This window comes from Gossypium raimondii, chromosome 12, assembly GCF_025698545.1.
Source record: "Gossypium raimondii isolate GPD5lz chromosome 12, ASM2569854v1, whole genome shotgun sequence".
Lineage (NCBI taxonomy): Eukaryota > Viridiplantae > Streptophyta > Magnoliopsida > Malvales > Malvaceae > Gossypium > Gossypium raimondii.
In genome coordinates, this window is record NC_068576.1 from 33,002,093 (window position 1) to 33,025,878 (window position 23,786).

The 23,786-nt window shown below is 30.3% G+C and overlaps 1 protein-coding gene across 1 annotated transcript; it reads right to left on the minus strand.

Annotated features, from left to right (window-relative positions):
* Positions 1-21,407: 21,407 nt before the first annotated feature.
* Positions 21,408-23,786, minus strand: LOC105763709 (uncharacterized). Its single transcript, XM_012582032.2, has 2 exons — positions 23,588-23,786; positions 21,408-23,491 (listed from the first exon to the last, which is right to left on the minus strand). Exon 2 carries the CDS (start codon positions 23,387-23,389, stop codon positions 22,091-22,093), a length of 1,299 nt encoding a protein of 432 aa, XP_012437486.1. The 5' UTR covers positions 23,390-23,491; positions 23,588-23,786; the 3' UTR covers positions 21,408-22,090.

Here is a 23,786-nt window from a genome sequence, read left to right on the forward strand (position 1 = left end):
AGATTCAACTAGATATGACTTACGATAATTAGACCATTAGATTTTCATGGACAAAAATGGGCATGATAGATAAAAATAACTAAAGTTTTAATGAAGGGCATTTTAGTCAATTGGTAATAAAAAGAATTAAAAGGGAAAAAGATGGCAAAATGTGTTGATCTTCTTCCATAGGGTCGAACCTTCAAGGGACACCATAGCTAGGGTTTCTTCATTTTCTCAAGCTTATAGTAAGTGCATCCAAACCCCGTTTTTAATTTTTTTTACATTTTTGGAGTCCTCGTAGCTCGGGTTCGCTTATTCTACCATTAATTCATGTTAGGGTTTATATTTGGAAAAATACCCATAGGTGAAATATGTTTATTTTGATGTTTTATGGTAGAATATGAAGCTTGAAATTATGTTAAACAAATTTTGCGAGGCGATTTTAAGTGAAAACGAGTAAAACGACATAACCAGTAAAAATACATAATGTTCATAAGTAAATGTTAAAGTGGGAATTTGATGTTGCCATAGAAGGGAAAGATGTTCAGCATGTTATTAAACATAAGAATAAGGGATGAAGTTTAATTTCTGAGCTTTGGGGCAAAAGTGTAAATATGCAAAAGTTTAGGGGAAATCATAATTTTGCCAAAGCTCGAGTGAAGGACTGTTTTGATGAATGTGAGTATTAAATAAGCTAAATTTACTATTATAGATGAAGAGGAACGAAATCCAGAGTTAGACCGAGGAAAGAAAAAGGTTGAGGACTAAGTTGCTAGATTTGATCGTATTTTGTACCGATGTAAGTTTACGGTAAATAAATGCAATATTTCAATAATTATTATTAATGTTGTTATTTTCCAGCTATTATGTATTTAATTCAAGAAATTATTTAATGTTGACTCAAGTATGAGATGATAGAGAATCAGTGTTAAAAAGTCTCGTTGAAACATTAGGAATGTATCAGATACAGATGTCACGACATTAAGGGAATGAGATCTCATGCCTGGGACATGACATTGACATTATTGAGGTTATGAGAGGTCCCATGTAAGGCCATGTTTGGGACATGGCGTTGGCACCGAAATGAGAGGTCCCCCGTAAGACCATGTCTGGGACATGGCATGGGCACCGATATGAGAACTCTCATGTAAGACCATATCTAGGATATGGCATTGGCAGTACAAGAAACATCCCATGTAAGACCATGTTTGGGACATGGCTTTGGCATGTTATTATCAGACAGGAGACCCGAGTATCCTTAGTATTCCAAGTGGTTCAACGGGCTAGTAAATAGACTATGTTACATGAAAGTTCAGGTAAAAGCATAATAAATAGATTCAGGTGAGTTATAAGGGTTAAGAGTATTTCAATTATCAGTTGAGAAAGAAATTTCAACAAGGGAGGAGAACTTATAATCATGAGTTATTTAAGTAAGCAAGGAAGTAAACAAGTAAGAGAGTAAGTAAAGAAGAAGCAAAGACCATGATACTCGATGATGATTTATGAGTATATTTATTTATGATAAATGTTGTTATTTATTTGTTTGTAAACTTACTAAGCTTTACTCTAACTCCCTATATTTTCCTTCTTTTATAGTATCGCCAAGCCAATTCGGCAATCGTAAAGACGTCGGAGATCGTTTCACACTATCAACAGACATCTCGATATTTTATGATTCGAACGATTAAGTTATGGCATGTATAGGGACTTAGTTAATTTGTGTGTGTGTCCGTATGATATGGCTAATGAATAGCATGTAAATATTAGATAATTATTAGCTATTTAAATGGCTATTTAAGAACATTTTTTGGTGTTATGTATGCCTAAATGATAGTTAATACAATCAAATTATAAGAGTAAGAAATTGTAATGAAACAGTTTTTGGACAGCAGCAGTTATGTGAATTTGAAAAATCAGCAAGGATACTAAAAATAGAATTAGAAAGTCAATGAGATATAGAATTAAATCTTATCAAGTCTATTTTCACATGAGAGAAACGGTGTAGGTAAAGGAATTTTATATTATGAGATATTTGAATTTTAGTGAGACAGAGGTCAGAATGGTTTTTGAACTCCCCTGTTCTGACTTTAGAAAATCATTAAAAATTGTACAGAAAGAATTATGAGCCATAATTTTTATGTCTAGATTCCTTAGTCGTCTATTTTCAATAGAAACAAACGAGAACATTATCCAAATTCTGTACAATAAGATAATTGATTTTTAGTTAAAAGGGGTCAAAACTGTCGAGCAGTGAAACATGGGAGAATTTAACGAATAAACTGTACTATTTGGCTGAACCAAAAATTTTGGAAATTTTATGGTAAGAATATATATGAGTCTAGTTTTAGGGAAAATTTACGGATCTAAAGTTTGAGTTTCGTAACTGGAGTTATAATTTAATTAGTGACTATTATGCGAGTGGACAGTTTTATTGTGAATAGTGAAATAAATTATTTTGATTTATTTAAGTATTCGAAAAATTTTTAATGTTCCCGGTTTGGACTCGAACCATTTTTGTTGCATGTTTTAGGGTCTCGGGAGCTCTGTTTAGGGACATATTGATTGAGTGTGAGTGAATTAAATTTTTAAAAAAATTTCATGCTCTGATCTAGTAAGTTAAGTCTGATAACGCCTCATGCTCGACTCCGGTAACGGTCTCTAGTAAGGGGTGTTACATTTATGCCTTTAACACATAGTAGCACTATTTTGATGGAACTAATGCTTCTTTTATATTGCATAATAACCGAAAGATCAATTAATGTGGGGAAGATAATTCTCTAAGAAATTCGGGAATCTGTGGTAAGAAAGACAGGTTGTGCTTATTTTCCATCACTCTTCACGATGTTATGTCACTGGACGAAAGTACAGATGCAAGATACTACAAAAGAAGATTTTGGCAAAGGTATGATTACTGCTCATGATATTGCAAGAGTAGTAGGTGACATGACTCGACAAAGGCAAACAATTCAGATTGATGAGGATGAAACAACAGAGCCAACTAATGATTTAGAAATAGCAGAACCAATAGAAGAACCATCTTTAGTAGAACCGATAGAAGATCCAAGTAATGCAAAACCACCTTATCCGACACCGAATCAACCTTCTACTAATCAAGCAACATAGTTAGATCAATTGACTATAACGGTTTTTTTTGCAATACATGCATAAGCAACAACAAACATACTGGAGATATGCTAAAATTTGAGATGATTCCAATCAGACTACCTTCCAAAAGAATTTAATTAGTCTGTTTGACTTTTTACATGAGTTTCTAGATTTTGTTTTTGAGCCATGTAAGCCAACTTGTAGAGCAGAACAGGAAGATTCAGAAACACTAAGGCAAGATGATGAAGATGTTGAAATGGAGATAGATTCAGACAATGATGGCTCCAAAAATAAATGAGGGAGTCCTCTTTTGACTTGGTTTAAGACATTCATATTATTTATTTAGATACTATTCATTTTTTTTCACAATAAAACGTGGTTGAAATTATAAATTTATTTTGGAAAAGCTTATTATTTATACTATTTTGAGTTTCCATATCAATCTTTTATCTGATGTATGTTTTTTTAAGCAATGAGGATATTGTTTCTCTTAAGTGTGGGGGGACGTGTCTCAGGAGTTTTTTGGAAATTGGTTCTCTCATGGAGGTATGTAAGTGAAAAGTTTCTCAACACCAGTTAATTTTGCATAATATGTAGTTCGGGTACAAGTATAAATCTTTTATTTACTTCAAGTATTTTATGTTGTTTAAATTATGAGATGAATGTTAATTTTAGTAGGTATTTATAGATTTCACTATGAAATTTTTAAAATTTCCTTAGAAAAATCTAAGTATGAATGAGGGTTTAGTCATTAGAATTGATTTGATAATTTCCTTAAGGTGAAAACCTAGGAACTATAGTAGTTTAAAAATGATTTAGACAATTTTTTTTTTGAATTGACTGAACCTTTCAAGTTGACCATATCAATTTCTATCCCTTGAAAGCCCAATTTGAGCTATATGGTCGTATTTTTTTCTATTTAACCACTAAATTAAGTAGCTTTCCTTAAAGAATTTTCTCGACCTTTTATACCACCAAATCTTAACCTTTCTTGTCTTGGATATGTTTTGAGAACAAGTTTGGGGGAATTCAGAGGGGGGAACATGCTCAAAAATTTATTTGCTCAAGCAGTCATTGTTAAAAAAAAAGAGAAAAAGAAGAAGAGAAAAAGTTATGAGCATTTTAGTTGGATGAGTTTAGGAAAAAGAAGAAGGCGAATTGCGTCAGTCCAAGGCAAGTTGAGTTTGAGATTGTTAGCCTAGAAATGTCAAATCCACCTTAAACCTAGCCCCATTACAACCCTGTAAAGACCTATTGATTTAAATCACTAAGCTGACTACATTAGTGGAGAGGAGTTATTGAATTCAACATATGAAGACATGTATTAAACTTAATGAATGATGCTTAGTTTAATCTAGGGAATTAAAAAATTAAGTGGAGGGAAATCAAATGCATATCAATAAAAGGAAAATTAAAATAATGAGTTTATTAACACTTTGATATTTGAGGAAATTTGGATAATAACTATATACAGTTTGCATATTTGCAAAATTAATTTAAGGACTCGATTTCGTTAATACATAACCACATGGGGGAATTAATTCTCTTTGGTTTGACAGGTTTTTAGTATTTTTCAACACCCGGGATGAGCAATGATTTAAGCTTGGGGGTGTGATAACTCTATAATATAGAGATATTTTTAATAGTTTTTAATATATAAATTATGCAAATTTTTGGTAGTTGATAACACTCATTGTAGTTTTTATTTATAATTTTGTTATATAAAATTAATACTATAAAGATGTGTTATTTTAATTTATTTCTATGCTAAATACTTTTTAGGAAATAAATTGACTCATTAGGGAAATAGTCAGGAAAGTCAAGTGTTGCTTTGATTTGTTAACATCTTTAAAAGCACTAAAAATATTTATTGGGTTTTAGAATTCCTATTAGGTTCAACTTTGAAGGAAGTTAACATCCATGGACAACCCACTAAGGGAGATGGAAGCCCAAACCATCCACAATGAGGCCCAAGTCGTTCATCCAAGGGTAGAATCGTCATAAGACCCTTTCTCCTCCCTTGTTCCTTGAATCAAGGAACCACTAAGAGAGATAAAAGGAGAAGGCAACCACCAAGTGGAGGGAATAAAGGGGACGACAACTTCCTCCTCCAAAAATAGTAAACTATCCACCTCTCTTCCACTAATCAAGGGTCACCCATAGAAGGGAGATTTTTAAGGATTTCCCTTGTTCTTTTTAGCAAGGGACATTAGGGCTTTCTCCACTATAAATAGGGCATCATTCCATCATTCATTTATGAGATATCATATATATTTTTTTATCCCACTTCTCGAGCACTACACTTGAAAGAAGAAACATAAATTTGAGAGAAGCAAAGTAGTAAGATTTTGAGAGTTGCCAGAATCAACATTGAGAGAATATATCTACATTGGAGCAAAGAAGGAGTAATACTAGCAGTGTCAAAGAAGTCAACAAAATCAACTTTTAGCTTCTTTCTTCTACTCTTTTATTTTTGTTCAAGTTGATAAACATGATTGCAATTTATTCTTTTGCTTTCAATTCAATGTTTATGGCTTAATTTTGTTGGTGTTAGTTTAATTGCAATTCCTTGATTTATTTTATTTTTACTTTGTTAATTTTGTTTTGTGCATTGGTTTGTTTACTCATTCAAATAAAATCATACTTATGTTTACTCATGCATAATTAATGTTGGGAAACATTTGAACTAATTATTTAATTCAAATTAGATGATAATTAGTGGACACAATATTTGAATGGTGCATGTTTGATTTCTTGGAAATTAAATTAGTAATAGTATTTAGCAATATTGTTACCTTGCATAACCATGATATCTGCTTGTGAGATTTTGAGGTTAATTGATCATAGAAATATGCTAAAGAGACTTCAGGGTTGAAAAGTTTGATTTCATAACTTCTAATTATGGGTTAGTAATTAGCCAATTTGCCAACGGATTGACCGTAACATCATTAACATTGTTTGTAATAATTTTAAATTAAAGGAAAGTAATTAATCTAGCTCTTTCATGTCATATTAATTTAATCTTGTGTTTTGCTCATTTTTATTCGGGTTATGTACTTTCATTTGTCTTTGCACATTTAGGGATTTTAAATTAGGTAAATTAGTTACTAAATTCACTTTTATTTATTTCCTCCACCAACTTGTTATTTAATAATTTCACAATTTTTACTTACATATACAGTCCTATGGAGACAATACTTTTTACTCTACTTTATTACTTGTTGACAACTATGTACACTTGCGACATAACTAGACCCATGAACACATCTAGATAGAACCAACAAATAAAATTTGTACAACATCAAAAGTTAATATTTAAATATAATTTATTAATATACACATAGTAATATTTAAAAAAGTCATTTCGTTATAAAATAGTAATAATAATGCAAAGAACACAAGAATAATATATGAGAATAAGAGGATTTTATTGCATTTCTCTTCTAGTCTATCGTCATTACAAGTAGTATATTCCTATATATATTGGGAGATTAGACTCTCATTTTCTAATACATAAATATGAAAAGGGTTACAATAAGATAAAAGGTAAAGAGTTAAGGAAGATGAAAGGTTGAATGTTCACTTAATAGCATTCATAATACTCCCATTGGATGTTCATTATATAAATGATATGTCTTATTAAAAACCTTACTAGGAAAAACCTGTGGGACAAAAACCTAGTGAAGGAAAAAAAATACATAATCATTTAATACACAACTTGTCACAACCTTAAAAGAAAAAATATAATGTGAATTTACTACCCCTCAAGTAAGCATCACTTAAGGTCTTTGAAACAACACAATCCAATGCTGAAAATTAACTTCTCAAGTGTAGCGGTAGGGAGTGCCCAATTGAATTTTCGATTATTCTTTGCATTGGGTGAGGAGTGTTACAATAGTGCATATTTTGCTCCGCTTATTTGAACATGATTTTATAACTCAATATTGAGTCATTCAATATTGTTTATCAATAGTAAATCATCAACATATACAACAAATTTTATTGATGCGTATCAATATAGCAATAAAATTCAATTGCATTCTCATGCTTTAGATGTTGCAAACAACTTTATAAAGCATGATATATTGTATCATTAACTACTACCAATACAATGAGTGCATTGAGCACATAAAGAAATGGTACTTCAAGACCATCGTTTTATAACATTATTATTTGATCATTTGTATTCCTTTTCAATATCTCCAATCTACATGAAAAATTAGCTGATTCATTTTGATTATATAAACACTATTGGATACTCAATAGCAATTCTTTATAATATCATTGTGTACAATTTGTCCTTATTGAATATTTGATCTTCATGTCGAGACAAATTTTTAATTTTTAGATATACTTTCATTATAAAGTTTATCTATTGAGTAAGTATTTCTCTTGGAAATTAGTTAGGAACTCTAATGATTTTCTCATGAAACTCGAGTTTTATGTTTTAGGCATCAATATTATCAAATCATTTATATCGAGAATACAAATTCACTAGACATAAATAAATAACTTCATTTGGTTTTTGCATTCACCACAAAGTAATCATTTTTCATAATCAAAACCAAGTGTCTTGTGGATGTTCTTGTTGCAAGTCAATTCTATATATTATGACTTGTATTTTTTTCGCTATTATGCTAACATGTACTCCCCTTGGCTTTACACCTTCCAAGTGTTTGGACTTCTTGTCCGAGATGCATTTCATAAGTTATAATAGAAGTGTTTTTTTATTTATTTTGATGACTTGTTCTCATCTCAATGCTTTCAAATATATTTTCATTCAAGATCCCCACTTTTCCATAATATTGAAGTATTTTATGTATATTATCATTGTCAACAACAATTTCCTTTTGCTAGCTCCATCATATTTAGGTATGACATAACTGATTAGGATATCCCATTATATTCATAATTTTAGGTACTTGAACCTCTTCTGGGGTTTTATTTAGAGTTATGCCTTGGGTCTCTTCATAAGTACTCGTCTCCTTTAGCATATGACCATATTCATTTCTTTCTCCTTTCTTTCAAGAATTTTTCATTTTATGGAATCGACTAGTTTATCATGCTTCTAGCATGCCCAAGACTTATTTTTATCACATTGTCTTTCTCGGACATATAATTATTTGGAGCATTTTAGCTAGTATATGTATCAGCTAGTATATGCAATCTCTAAATATCATCACTAAACATGTCTAACAAATAATTTTATCATTCAAACTTTGTGCACATAATATTAGTGAGGATCATAAAAATGATGACATAATTATTTAACCAATTTGTCTCTCTTTAATATTAAGAAAATTTGTAACATGATAATACTTTTTCAAAATTATAAATATATTTCCTTCATCTTTTCACATCTAATGAAATTTCTAAATTTTATCAACTTCATACTTGATGATCCATCTTAGTACGTTATGGTGGAACATAAAATAGATATTGCACATCCAAATATTCTTAGATGAAACCTATTAGTTTATAAATGAAAATCAATTCACATGAGACAAATATTTCTTACATGTTGGCCATGATGCAAATAATACATGCTTATCGTAAAACTATTCTTATATTAATGGTTAAGCAATTAAATGGAGGCATAATTTTGCTAACCATTAAGTATAACATATATAGGCATAGACAACTTAATATTATCCCAGATAAAACTACGAAAATCAAGCTTGGAATATAGTCCACCAGCGTTGTTAGGACAAATTGCATACTATAAAGATTGTCCACAATCAAATTATTTCAAAAAATAAAATTGCAAACTTCAGGTTGCTTAAATGTGATACATGAGCTCATATATTATTTGGTTATTATCCAAAAAAGCAACCGACCTCTAACTTTAGCTGGTGTTAGTTCAATATGTTGTCAAAATAACTAGTATTGATGAAAATGATTAAAATATAACTTCTAATTCTTCAATAAAATCATATAAATTTTCATCAAATTATGTTTCATCATCATTGACTTAGGATGGTCTAACCGGTCATACCAACACTATGAATTTCTTTTCACTATCTCATATGTCAATCATATATGTGTAATGTATTCCTTCAGGAATATTTATCATATAAAAAACAGTATTTCATGTCATTTCTATCCATAATTTTAATGTAAAACACATAAAGGTTACCTTCAAAGATATCTCTTCTTGATCTAAAAATAATAATATTATGTTTTACAAAATTTTGCATCATAAGGAGGTGCAAAATTAGCTCTTCTAGAGCTTTGACAATCTAATGCAATATCATTCGCTCTTCAGAGCATGTAATAAAATATTATTTTATCATATAACATTAGTAAATGTGTAATTTATTTTAAGGAAGATGAAAGGTTGAACATCCACTTAATAGCATTCATAACAATTTCAAGCAATATTTAAAAGAAAATTAATCCTTACAACATTAAAAGAAAAAGGTATATTGTATGTCACTTGTGCATTGAAAAACTAAGGGTCAACTAAATCAACAATCCCCTAACTTAGTTTAAATTTTTATTTTTTTCATCAACCTTTTTCTGTTATTAAATTTTTTGTTTAAATTTACAAAAATGTCAGTAACGTTTTCGGGTTGTAACAAAAAATTCATTCCATTAGTTTCTGTCATTACAGAGGTAATGTGTGTATGATTTGGCACATTAAGTATGCCACGTATTTTAAAAAAATATATTTCCTTTCCTTTTTTGAATATGAGATTTTTTTCCCTCTTGTAGCACAAATTTCCTCACATTTTCACTCTTTTCTCTATTTCTTTTTTCTTCTCTTCTTCTTAACTTATTTCTCTTCCCTAACAACCCCTAGTCGTCATTGATTTCAACATCATCGATGGTTTTCCTTGAAAATCGAAGCACAAAAATGACCATTTCCTTTCCCTTTTTCATCCTCTTGGATTAAATTTCCAAGAAAGTTCCCCAAAGGCCACCAAGTCTAAAACTCAAACCTAGAAAAAACCACCACAATTCGATGGTTTCCTTATCCGATCTATGCACCACTTTGGTCGTAATTTCGATTTGTGTAATTGAGTTATGTGCCTAGCCTACTAAGTATTTGGGCTTACTTATTTGGTTTTATCAAAATTTGCATCTAAATTAATATATATTAGAATAACACAACTTTCTTGAAATTTTTCAATCATAATTTTCCATTGAAAAGTGTTAATGTTATAGAAAAATACTTCTTGTGTAACAACTCGTTTTTTAGTGGTGTCAGAAACAATAGTTTGGGGCCACAAATTCAACGAGTGAGTTCGTAAATATTATTATTTAATATTTATGAGTCAAATATAGTATTATAATAAATTTTGATTTGATAAATTATGTTATTTGAATGAGTATTTAGGTTCAAGTGGTAAATCCTTAAAGTCAAATGGTTTTTGAAAAGGAGGTATCGGGACCTCATTTCTGTAAACCGAGCCCATAAATATTTTATTAAATATTTATAGAGTGTTATTAGGGTGATATTAAATTTTGGTTAGGAAATTTTTTGTTTGACTAGTTAATTAAAGAAAAAGACTAAATCGTAAAAGGTGTAAAACTTAATCGCTATTGAACTTTATTGACTAAATGATTTAATTATTATAAGTGGATGGATTTATAAGGAAACTAAGCCATTTTTATGTGCATGGCCGATTATACATTTCATTATATTACTAAAATATGTGTTTAAATAATAAAATTAAATAAAGTATATTAAAATAATAAACCATAAGAAATTGCATCTATCTTCTTCTTCCATTCTTGTTATCACTGAACCACCATGGAAAGACTTTGGAAGCTTTGGCCTTGGTTCTTCCTTGCATGTAAGCCATTTTTTCACCCTTTGCCCGTAATTTTTATGTTTTTGAGATTGTTGCAACTAGATCCAGCTAACTTATATCTCTGCATTAAAAAATGCTTAAGATTTTAAAACTGTTCATTGATGAATATTAGATGCTGTGATAGAAATTGTTAGATTTTGAAGCAATGAAATGTATAGGGACTATTTGATTAAGTAAATTTTGTTAATTTTGTAATTAGGGACTAAGTTGTTAAAATGGTAAAATTGTATGAAATTATTGTGAAATTTTGATAAAATTGGGTTGATTAGGGACTAAGTAAAAATCGGTTAGCATGAGTTTTCTTTAATTGTGCTTAAATTGCAAGTTTCTGGTCTAGGGACTAAATTACAAAAAAGGGTAAAATGTTAGGGGAAATTTTGTAAATTTTATGGAAAGGTTAAATTGTGTAAATTTAATTATTTTAAATGATGGGATGGGATTAATTGAATAAAAATATTTATCTAGATCAAAAAACAACTCGAACGGACATAAATCGTGGAAAAGTCTAAGTAGCGGAATAGTGGTCGGTTCGAGTTAGAAGTCGTTTACTAGTTCAGACAAGTTTGTACTATATGTAATATGTTAAGTTAAATTGCTTACTAATTGAGTTATTCAAATAATTTTAGTGTTTGCTATTTTGAATGTTTACTGATGAAAAATTAATAATGAGATTGAATTGAATTGGAGATAGCGATTCAGGCTTTGTGCCTAGCATGCTTCTTGCTTGTGTATTGATTCAGGCTTTGTGCCTAGCAGGCTTCATGCCGGTGTATTGTATCAGGCCTTGAGCCTAGCAAGCTTCGTGTCGGTGTATTGTATCAGGTAATTTGTACTGAAAATATTATAAGTATCCGATGTTATTCTATTAAGTTCAATGGGTAGTTAAGGTTCAAATGGAAAAATACATGTATGTATTAAACTATCATATTAAATACATGATATGGGAATTTGGATATGCATAATTTAAAGAAGATGAAGTTGTATGGTATAAGTACAAATGTTAGTTGGTGAAATTGAGATGTTGATGTGTTTATTGCCATGCCTTATTTGATCTTATAAGTACACTGTTTCACTAACTAACCTTGTGAACTTTTGTACATAGGAAATTATGTTTGGCTTACTAGACACTAGTTGCTTATGTATGTGTTTTCTCTGTTTTGTAGATCATTGGAAAGCTCGACCGATTGGAGTCTCATTGGAGCACCATCACACTATCCATTCATCATGTTGGTAGTTTTAATTATTTTGGCTAATGGTTAAATATGGCATGTATTAGGAGTTGTTGTGCTATTTACCAATGCGATGTGGTTTAATTTTATTTGCCCATATGCCTTGATGTTGGTTTACAAATGTATATATGTAAGTATGAATTTTGATCACTTGTGTATGCCTTGTGATTTAGATAACCCTTGATTCACTAACATGGTTAAATGATATATGTGCATTAGCATGTAATAGAGTTTTTAAGTGTTGTCTTGGTGATTGGTTTGTTTTGAAATGGTGCCAAGTTCACTTATGTTTATGCCTTTTGATGAAGGCTTGTAAATGATGTGTATATATGAGATGATAGTTAATATTGCATGCCCTCGTGTAAGTAGAAATAACTTGGTTGTTTTATTTGTTTGTGATATGGTCATTTTGTGTGTATAAAGTATGCTAAGTGATAGAAACTTTACTGTTGAATAGGTTCAAGGTTGATTGTGATTGTGGTACTCATTGTCGGTACATTGGTTAGAACTTATAAGACTACTAATTTGGTATATTTTGAGTATGTGTAGACTGTGTTTTGGTCATATGAATGCTTGTGGAAATGGTGTATATTGGTGTGTAAGAATAGGGTTTGTAATGGCTTGTCTTGGGGTAATTTGTGTTGCACATGGCTTGGGACACAGGCTGTCACACGGCCGTGTGCCACACACGGTCACTCCACACAGCCATGTTTTAAATAAATTTTAGGTACAGGTTTCACACAACCTATGACATGGCTGTGTGACACAAGTTAGTGAGTTACACTGTTTGACACATAAGTTGGGACACGGCCGTGTGTCCCATTGTTCAAATGCCTACACGGCCTAGGTTATGTCACATAGTTTGGCCACACGGCCGTGTGACCCCTGTTTTACAATTTTTCATGTTTTTCCTAAAATTTCTAATTTGTCTCGATTTGGTCCTTAATTAATTTTAAACTATTTTTAAGGTCACGTAAGTCTAATTTAAGACCCGTAAAAGTATTTATGTCATAGTTAAATAATGTTGTCAATGTAAATTGCATGTTGATCTCTGTTTTGATGTTAAAGGTTCTGTATTGTATGGTAATGCTTCATAACCTTAATCTGGCGACGGAGACGGGTTAGGAATGTTACACCTTGTGCTATAAAGTATGTACCAAGGGACATATACTTTGGTTTTCAACCATTCAATATGACCCAAGCCATTTTCATAATTTCGATTTATTGCTTTATAACTTATTGTATCTTAGAAGCAAAATTAAAGCCTTAAGGAAATTGATTCACGCCTCAAGTCTAGTTCTTATTTCTCCTAATTTTCTACCTAGCACTACAAGTTTCTATCATCCGCATGATCGCATAGACCTCCTCATTGTAGTTATCATCTATGTGAAGCCTTTGAGGCATTAGATACCCTTTGACAATAAGCTAAATGCTTAGTATTTGAATGTTCACTTTTGGTTCTGCTGAAAGTTTACTCCTTATTTTAATCCTTTATTTTTCCTTTTTTCAAGATTTTTCAAAGGTTTTTTTCTCCTTTTTTCCTTTGTTTAGTTTTCTTATTTGAAAAGTTTTCCATTTTTGTTGTTGAATCTGTATACACACATATATATATATAGAGAGAGATTATACTTTGTTTCTCTTTAATCTAATTTCTCTCTAGTTTGTGTAAATTTTAATTAAAATTCTATGGTTTAAAGAGTTAGCTGAAAATAACTTCAAAAAGAAAAAAAAATTGAACTCACCCAAATTTATTTAGTTTTGACTAAGCTTAAATCAAAAGGAAGTTTGATTTGGTTGGTAAAAGAGACTAAATTTTATGAGTGTTATTATGGCTAGTAAACTCAATAAGTGTTGGGGTTGGGAGTACTTGTGGTATTGGTTGAAGCAATGGTGGTGGAAAGCTCAGTGAGCGTGATTGCTAGTTCAAGTTTAGCGATGGTGATATCATGAGATTGATGATGGTGGTGAGTGTTGGCAGTAGTGAGACGGTGTGAATGTTGACGGAGGAGAAAGAAAAAAGGAAAAAAGAGAGAAAAGAAAAGAAGAATTTAATATTAAAAAAGAAATGAAATTGGTACGAATATCTTATTAAGTGGATGTCCATCAAGATCAAGATAAGTTTTGATGTACTTTAAATTCTAGTAGTCATTAGATTTAGATCTCTATTTCATTTATACTTCTTATGCCTATAAATAGAGACTTTAAAAAGTATTGTAATCATCCCATTGATCAATAAAATACATTCTCTATTGCTTCCCATATTTTCTTTGTGCTTTACTCTCTCTATCTCTCTTTATTTTATAACACGTTATTAGCACGATCTTGCTCAAAGTGATAGTTCCTTTTATCGACAATCAAATTTATTCTCCATGATTTCCAAGATCTTAGATGGCAAGATGTAAAGTTTTTACAGGAAGTTTCTTTTATTTAATACTTCATATTTGATTATTTTAGCTAATTCATGATCAACTATAATTATTTTGATTAACTTATTTTATTTTTATGTTATTAATGATGGTGAAGGATTTGATATCGTTATTTATATGAAATTGTGAAATAAGATCATTCTCAAAGTTTGCTATTGATAAATTTTGTTTGGATTCAAAGTCTACTATTGGAGTTTAAATTTGCTTACTTGTTGATAAAATCATCAAGATTTCGTTGAACAAGAAAGGTACATCATCTTAATTAGATCTCTATCTTTACACTTTTTCTTAATAATAGCATCTTTAGATATTAAATTAATTTGATATATGGTTTAAATATTTGAAATGATTTTATTTTAAGTTTTGGTTTCATGGGTTACTTATGGCTTCAAACGTCTTATTTGTTCATGAAAATGAATATTGATTGACTTCTTTATGTTGTTGTAGTAGGTTTTATAATTAAATAATGTATTTGGCTAAAACATATTAGTATGTAAATTTGTGTTGATAAACCTATGAAATTTATGATTGTTCGATTTGATTTAGTTCGAATATAAATTACGTTCCTTTAATGTCTCTTATTATTTTGTTATACAATTTGAAAATTTTCAACATTCATACATGCGTAGTTCTAAAGATAATTTTTGAGGAATGTCTAAATTGATTTTTGGTTTGGTTCTAATATTGAATTTCAAGTTTAATTGTTGTCATTTTAATTCTTGAATTATTGTGGTTGAAAGCATTTTCATAAACTTAAAATAAGAATTACTATATTAATTTGACCGTTTACATTTTATGAATCTCGTTTGTATTAACCAATTATTTTTAACAAGAAGCATTAAAACAACTCGCGTAATTTTATTTTATAAATGCCTTATATTTTCTTACTATACAACCATGGGAAACTTGATACTTTCGTAAAGTTGTTAAAGGTAATTCATACACTTTATATTTGTTAATTATTTAGAGAAATTATATGAGCAATTATAAATGGAAAAGTTTTAGTGAACATGAGATGTATGATTTTGAAGTAAATTTCATACATGTCTGCAATGGTTTATGAATTTTTTGTTGGCACTAGCATTATATCAGGTTTGATATTTCAAATGTCAGTTTTATCAGTACATTTGATTTGCAATAAACTCCATGCATGACTTGGTTATTTCTTTCTAGTTAATTGATGATGAAAAACTCTTGTGAAAATGGCTTTAAAAGTATTTTGGATTGATCTAATGCCTTCTTAAGGCCAAACAAAATAATGAATTGTTTGTTCCACTGATTCTGCTCTATTCCTCAAAGTGAATGTAGCAATACATAGTAATTATAAAATAAAACCTCTTGTCATTATTGACAAATAGATGAAAAGAAGATAGATGATTCGAAATGTTGCTAATTATTCATTCTTAGGACAAAATGACCAATGATTCATACAAATTAATCATTCCTTGAAGCGAAGGATATCTATATAATCTTATTGGTAAGGAATATGATATATGCTTACATTATTGTCCGAATTTGTATTTTTTTTGCACATTCCTTGAAGTGAATGTTTGCAATAAATATAACAAATTGTATAATCTCTTTTGATAATTAATGTCAATTTGAACATTTGAAGATTTTGGCATATTCACAAGTGAATATTGCAAATAATTGTTTGCAAATTATACTTCTTTTATTGAGTTAATAACATTATGAACTTTACATTGATGTAGGCATTTCCGAAGTAAATGTCACAATATTGCTTATATGTGGATACAAAATAAAAGAATGACAATAAAATTATCAATTGTCAAAATTTATATTGACATTATTAATACAATTGAAAATATGTTAAAGTAAACCGAAGTTTACTTTAACAAATACATTTAATATTTGGCATGACTAGGTAGATTATCCTGGATTATATATGATGTGAAAATTAATTGAGAATTCATATAGACATTTATTAAATAACCAGAAGATTCTTTAATTTAAAGAATTCTCATGTGTTGCTTGTTCTCAATAATAATTTATTATTACAAACTCACTGGCTAAAGTTGAGATTTAATGTCTTGCATTTCTGAAATGAATATAGGCCCATTCATCCACCATGTGGATGATTTTGATATTATATGATTTTGGTAGATGCATCTACAAATTAATCACACGCGTTATCAACTCGCAACATGTCATTTGTGAGATTTCTTATTTAAATGATTAATTTCATATTATGCAATTAAAACAATTCATCTTGGTAATGTTGGTGAGTTTATATCCCAAGCTTTCAATAATTATTGTATGTCAATCGGGATAAAAGTTGAACATCCTGTAACTCATGTTCACACATAAAACGATTTAGCTGAATCATTTATCAAATGCCTCTAACTAATAGTTAAACCATTACTTATGAGAACAAAACTTCCTATTTCAACATGAGATTGTATTGATTTACATGTTGTACGCATCAAGCCAATAAATTATAAATACTCTTAATTACAATTGATTTTTGGAAAAGAGCCAAATATTTCCCATCTTACAATTTTTGGATGTGCGGTATATGTTCCAACTGCTCCACCACAACGCACAAAGATGGGTTATCATAAGAGATTGAGAATGTATATTTATATGATTCTCCTTATATTATTAAATATTTTTGAGCTATTAATTCGAGATTTAGTTATGACATGAGTTGTCAGTTTTTCCAACATTAGGGGGAGAGAATAAAAAGCTAGATTAATAAAGTATTTGAAATGAATTATCAATGCCTAAGATCCTAGTACAAAGCAATGTGAACCAAAAGTTCAACAGATAATTCATTTTACAAATCAACTACCAGATTTATTAAATCTTACATACCAGCTAAAAAAGCTCCAATACGAATTGATGTCCTAATAGGGAAAACTATTAGTGTAAAAGAAACTAATCCACGCATGAAGCGTGAAAAACCGATCGGTTTCAAAGATAAAAATCCTCGTAAAAGAAAAGGAGCAAACATTCAATATGGTCATATAGTGGAGGTGAGTGTTATTGAAGAGACCCATAAAATAACTAATTATAAAACTCAAGAAGAGATTTAGGTACCTAAAATTAAAAATTAAAATAATGAAAATAAAGAGATCTCAATAAGTTATATCAATACAAGAAAAACATGGAACCGAAAAAAAATGTAGTTGTCGAAAACAATTTTGCTTATAATGTTGCCATTGAAATAACAAAAGAAAATAAGGATCCTGAGCCTAATTCTATTGAGGAATGTAAAAATAGAAAAGATTGGCCAAAATGGAAAGATGTAATTCAAGCAGAATTGAATTCACTTTCTAAACGTGAAGTTTTTGGACCTGTAGTCCAAACACTTAAAGGTGTAAAGCCGGTAGGATATAAATGGGTATTTGTGCAAAAACGAAATGAAAAAAATGAAGTCGTAAGATATAAAGCACGACTTGTAGCACAAGGATTTTCATAAAGGCCCGACATTGATTATGAAAAGACATATTCTCCTGTGGTGGATGCAATCATGTTTAGATATCTTATTAGTTTGGCAGTATGTGAAAATTTGACATGCATCTAATGGATGTTGTTACAGCCTATTTGTATGGTACACTTGGTAGTGAAATTTATATGAAAATCCCAGAAGGGTTTAAAATCCCAGAAGGATATAGAGTTTCTCAGGAAAATTGCTTGATCAGATTAAAGAAAAGTTTATATGGATTAAAACAATCTGGACGTATATGGTACAATCGTCTTAGTGAATACTTGTTAAAAGAAATTACAAAAACGACCTAATTTGTCCATGTGTTTATATAAAAAGGTTTGGATCAGATTTTGTGATAATTGCTGTTTATGTTGATGATCTAAGTATTATTGGAACTCTTGAAGAGCTCCAAAATACAATAAATTGTTTAAAGAAATAATTTGAGATGAAAGATCTTGGAAAAATAAAGTTTTTTCTTAGCTTACAGATCGAGCATTTAAAAGATGGAATTCATGTTCATCAATCAACTTATACGGAAAAAAATATTAAAGAAATTTTACATCGATAAAACACATCTATTGAGTAGTTCGATGGTTGTACGATTGTTAGATGTGAATAAAGATCAATTTCATCTTTGCGAGAATGATGAAGAGTTTCTTGGTCCTGAAGTACCATATCTAAGTGCCATAGGGGCATGGATGTATTTTGCAAACAACACAAGACCTGATATAACTTTCGTTATAAACTTGTTAGCAAGATTTAGTTCTTCTCCAACACGTAGACATTGGAATGAAATTAAACATGTATTTAGATATCTCAAAGGGACCATTGATATGGGGTTATTTTATTCAAATGATTCAAAATCCTTATTAGTCGATTATACTGATGCTAGATACTTATCGGATCCATATAAAGGTTGATCTCAAACAAGATATTTATTTACATGTGGGGGTACTGCCATATCATGGCGTTCAACATAGCAAACACTAGCTGTCGCTTCTTCAAATCATGTAGAAATAATTGCAATGTATAAGGCTAGTCGAGAGTGCGTTTGCCTAAGGTTATTGACCCAACATATCCAGAAGATATGTAATTTGCCTTTACAGGAAAAGATTTTAACTATCTTATAAGAAGATAACACAACATGTATAGCTCAATTGAAGGGTGGCTACATCAAAGGTGACAGAACGAAACATATTTCACCAAAATTATTCTTCACCCATGATCTTAAGAAAGGAGATGATATAAATGTTCAACAAATTCGTTCTAATGATAATTTAGAAAATCTTTTTACTAAGACATTGCCAACTTCAACATTTGAAAGATTACTACATAAGATTGGAATGCGTTAACTCAAAGACGTAATATAATGTTGCCATTAGGGGGAGTCTAAATATAAGTTATACTCTTTTCCTTTAACCAAGGTTTTGTCTCATTGAGTTTTCCAATAGAATATTGTGTACTCTTTTTTCTTCATTAGGTTTTTTATCCCACAGGGTTTTTCCTAATAAGGTTTTAATGAGGTACATTATCTACCAATGGACATCCAAGGGGAACTGCTATGAATATTTTATTAAGTGGATGTCCATCAGGATCAAGATAAGTTTTGATGTACTTTAAATTCTAATAGTTATTAGAATTTGATCTCTACTTCATTTACATTTCTTATGCCTATAAATAGAGACTTTAAAATAGTATTGTAATCATTCTATTGATCAATAAAATACATTCTCTATTACTTCCCATATTTTCTCATTCTTTACTCTCTCTATCTCCCTTTATTTTATAAGAGAAATAAATTTTTAAAGGCATGAGATATTTAATATAAGAAAAGAAATAATTTAATACTAAAAAGAAATGAAATCTTAAAAAGTATTTAAAATGAAATGAAATAATTTCTTAAACACATGGTATATTTAACATGCCACATTAGATACATGTTACCTCCTTAATGGTGGAAAATGGTGGAGTAATTTTTGGTAACAATCTTAAAACGTTAGTGATATTTTGTAAGTTTTAAAAGATTAGTGACAAAAAAGTAAATTTAAACAAAATTGAGGCTGTTGATGGAATTAATCCAAAATTAAAGGTAAGGCTCAATTCACGTTAAATAAAAAGGAATTTTAGATGTGAGAAATAACTTCAATATGGTATGTTAATTTTTTAAGGTAGATAAAGACAAAAATTATTGAGTGAACTTTTAATAGTATTATATGAATTTGTTTGTGTTTTCTAGAAAATGGTAAGTTATATATTTACTAATATCATCGTTTTGAGAATGGTAGTTGGTATGAACTTTTTAACCGAAATGTTTCGTTTGGGTAGTAACTTAAAATAATAAATTTTAGGTTCAGCTCTGAAGTTAATTTTAGTTGGTATTGGTTGTATAGTTGATTTATTTCGTATCAATCGAAATATTCTGTAAAAGATTAATTTTAAAATATATTTTAATTTTAAATTTTTATTATTTATTTATATCAAAAATATATTTAAAATTTGAATTTGAATTTTATTATTTATTATGGTTTAGTTGAATTATAAATTATTACATACATAATATGAGATGATCTTATTGATTAATTTATGGAATATTTTTTACTTGTTTATTTTGAGTTTACTTAATTATGAATTATATTTATAAAGCTTATTACAAATATTTTATATAATTGATAAGTATTTTTTTTGTATCTTAAAATTTACCTATGCTGAGATTTGAACTCATGTCACCATCAATTTTAAAATTTTTCTTTATTTCTCCAACCAAATCTTTATTTTTGATGAGTATTTTATATGTAAGATTTATTTAATCTCATTATTTGATATTTGTAAATCCTTTTATGTACATATATTAAATGTTTTTTTAAAATAAGGATAATTCAAACAGTATACGAAATAAATCAATATCAATATTTTCTAGTATCAATAGAAAACAATACATTCGTATTGATATTGTATCAAGAACTCATATGAAAACTACAAATATTTAATAATTAATAGTGATTATTAATTTATTGTTGAGTATTATTGAAATGAGATCTTAGATTCCAACAGTAAGTTGTCCCCATAATGCCAATAGCCTATGACAAAATGGCAGTAAGAAAATCCTGGTTGTACCTCAAATTCCATTAAAAATGGTATTTTGTCCAAAATGTACAACGTATGATTATACGTGAGAAATGAGCCAAAGCCAAAAGATTTGGACTTAAATAATTGGAATTCCAAATAGTTCCTAAACTATTTTATGAAAAATTAATCATTTCTTTAATTCTGGGAAATTTTATTATATGGTTTTATAAAATTATGGGCATCTTTCTATCTACATTACAAAAGAGTAAAAATAATCAAACATCAAATTATATAAAGAAAATATAGAACTATATTAAAGCACAACTTCCCATAGGAAATATATCTTAGGCATCATATATATTATTCTTAAACAATATTAAATATAAATAAATAAAAGACATGTTTTAATAAAAAATCAGCTAAATAATGAAACAAAGAACCAGACAGCTCCAGGCCATTTGCTTTTTAACGGTAAATTATTAGGGTTTATTTTTTTCAAATTGCTAGCATTAAATTTTCACAAAATACACGTAAAACACAGATTTTCATGGTTTCCCTTATCTGATGATTTTACTTTTATATTCTTGCACTACAATCAAAACCCAAAAGAGGGAAATTTAAAAAAACAGAAAGGAAAAGAAACAAAATAGAAATTTCTCCAAAGATAAAAGAAAAGAATACTGAATATTTTAACTACTACCATTTGTTTTTGTACTATTGATACGACAACGTTGAAAAGACCATGATCGTCTATGTAAGATGAACGTAATAATACTATGATAAAATGTGGTATCGGGAGGCTAGTATCATTTACATATAATTAAATCAAAAGGAGGGGTTTAAATAAGGGATAAAAAACAGTGGTTTGATTCACATATATGTTGAAAATCATGGTTAATATGAGAACAAGAAAGATTCCATCTTTTTCATGCATCATGTGATACATTCACCATCATTTCCTTGATATTCTTTGTGGAAAGTTTATCATTTTGTTGATAATATTTTAGATAAATCCTAATCAGATGAACATATCCATGATTCCACCATACCTTCACTTCTTGTAGCTACATTTTCTGGCCCTTTATCGACATGAAAATCCGATGAAGACACCGAGAAATTGTTTACTTTCCCATTCGTAAGTCCTGGCGTGTTACTGTTGTTGTACCTGCCATTGATGGACCTTAGGAGACTTTGATCATGTTCACGGGACCCTGCTGCTTCTCCCCAGCTTGGAGGATTAGCACTATTTTCATTTCTTGGCAATGATCCATCTGATGATGATACCATGTTTTGAACGCCTCTGAGGTTGGGATTGACATGCCCCTGGCTCAAACCAAACCCTTCAAAAGCGCCCATTTTGAGAGGAGAGACATTTGATGGAATATCTATTGAATTGGAAAGTGGGTATTTGGGAGGGGCTTGAAGGAGTGATACGAAGTTAAGAATTGGGTTTTGTTGCATGTTGATGTTGAGTGGATTTTGAGGCTGTTTTAAAAGGCCTAACTCAGATGGCAGTTGGTAGTTAATGGAAGTTGTACTAGAAGTAGAATTAGTGCTAGGTGTAGAAGCTATAGCATCAACCATGGAAGAGCTAGTAAATAAGGGAGGAGGATAATTAAGTTTCTGAGCAAATGGTCTTAAAAGATAATTAGGAGATGAAGTTGTACCAAATAAATCAAGTCTGGTTCTCGGGAAAGGTGAGGAGGTGAAGGGTGGTGCAGGGATCCCAGTAAACTCCTGAACCATGGCTCGGAAATTGGTGGTGTCTGTGGTCAAAACAGTGGTTGGTGCACGCCGGGAAGCTCTGGATCTCTTCTTTGAGTTACGCACCATATTGTTGTTGTTGGGTTGGCCACTTGTGCCTGAACCTTTTGTACCACTTTCAGGTCCTTGAGGAATCTGCATAGAAGGAAAAGTGGCTCTGCTTTGTGCTTGCTGGTTGGTGAACAACTGTTGGGTTGGTGGTGGCGATGATGAGGCCATAAAGCCACCAACAAGATCATTGCAGTTGGGCTCAGATCTTAGATTTCTGGACCAAACCACATCAAGATTGAGTTGTGAATTTGGGTTTGTCACACTTGATAAGGGATGATCGAAGTAGTTCGATAAAGGGTCAAACAACACAGCTGAGGAAGAAGGACTTTGGTGTTGCTGTTGCAGAAGCGGCGGCGATTGTTGGTTACCCAAGGGACCATGACCAATATGGCTCGACGGGTTATTGTTAAATAAAGCTGAGTTTGAGTTACCGCCTGAATCAAACTCTTCACTGCCACCACTCGGAGATTGCACACTACCACTGTTACCAGAATCCATGAGACAAAAGACAGACCAGATATGGAGTTTTTTTCTTCTTTTTTTCTTTCAGAGAAGAGATTTTTTGCTTACTTCACTACTCAGACTCATTTAAGAAGGAAGCTACAAAACAAAGCATGAAAGCAATATAAAAAGAAAAGAAAAGAAAAGAGAGAAGAAAGAGGAAGATCTTCTGGAAGAAGAGTTATCAGAAAGTACCCATGTTGTCTTTAAAGCTCTGATCTGAAAAACAAGACAGTACTTTGGCTTGCTTTTTTACTTTGTCTTCCACCAAAAAGGTATGTAGTAAATTAAACAAAGGAATTGACAAAGTTTCAAGAGAATCATCAATTAAACTAAATGGTTTGCAGAAGATAGGTAAAACGGAAGTAAACTTTCTTTGAAGAGGGAAAGGCCC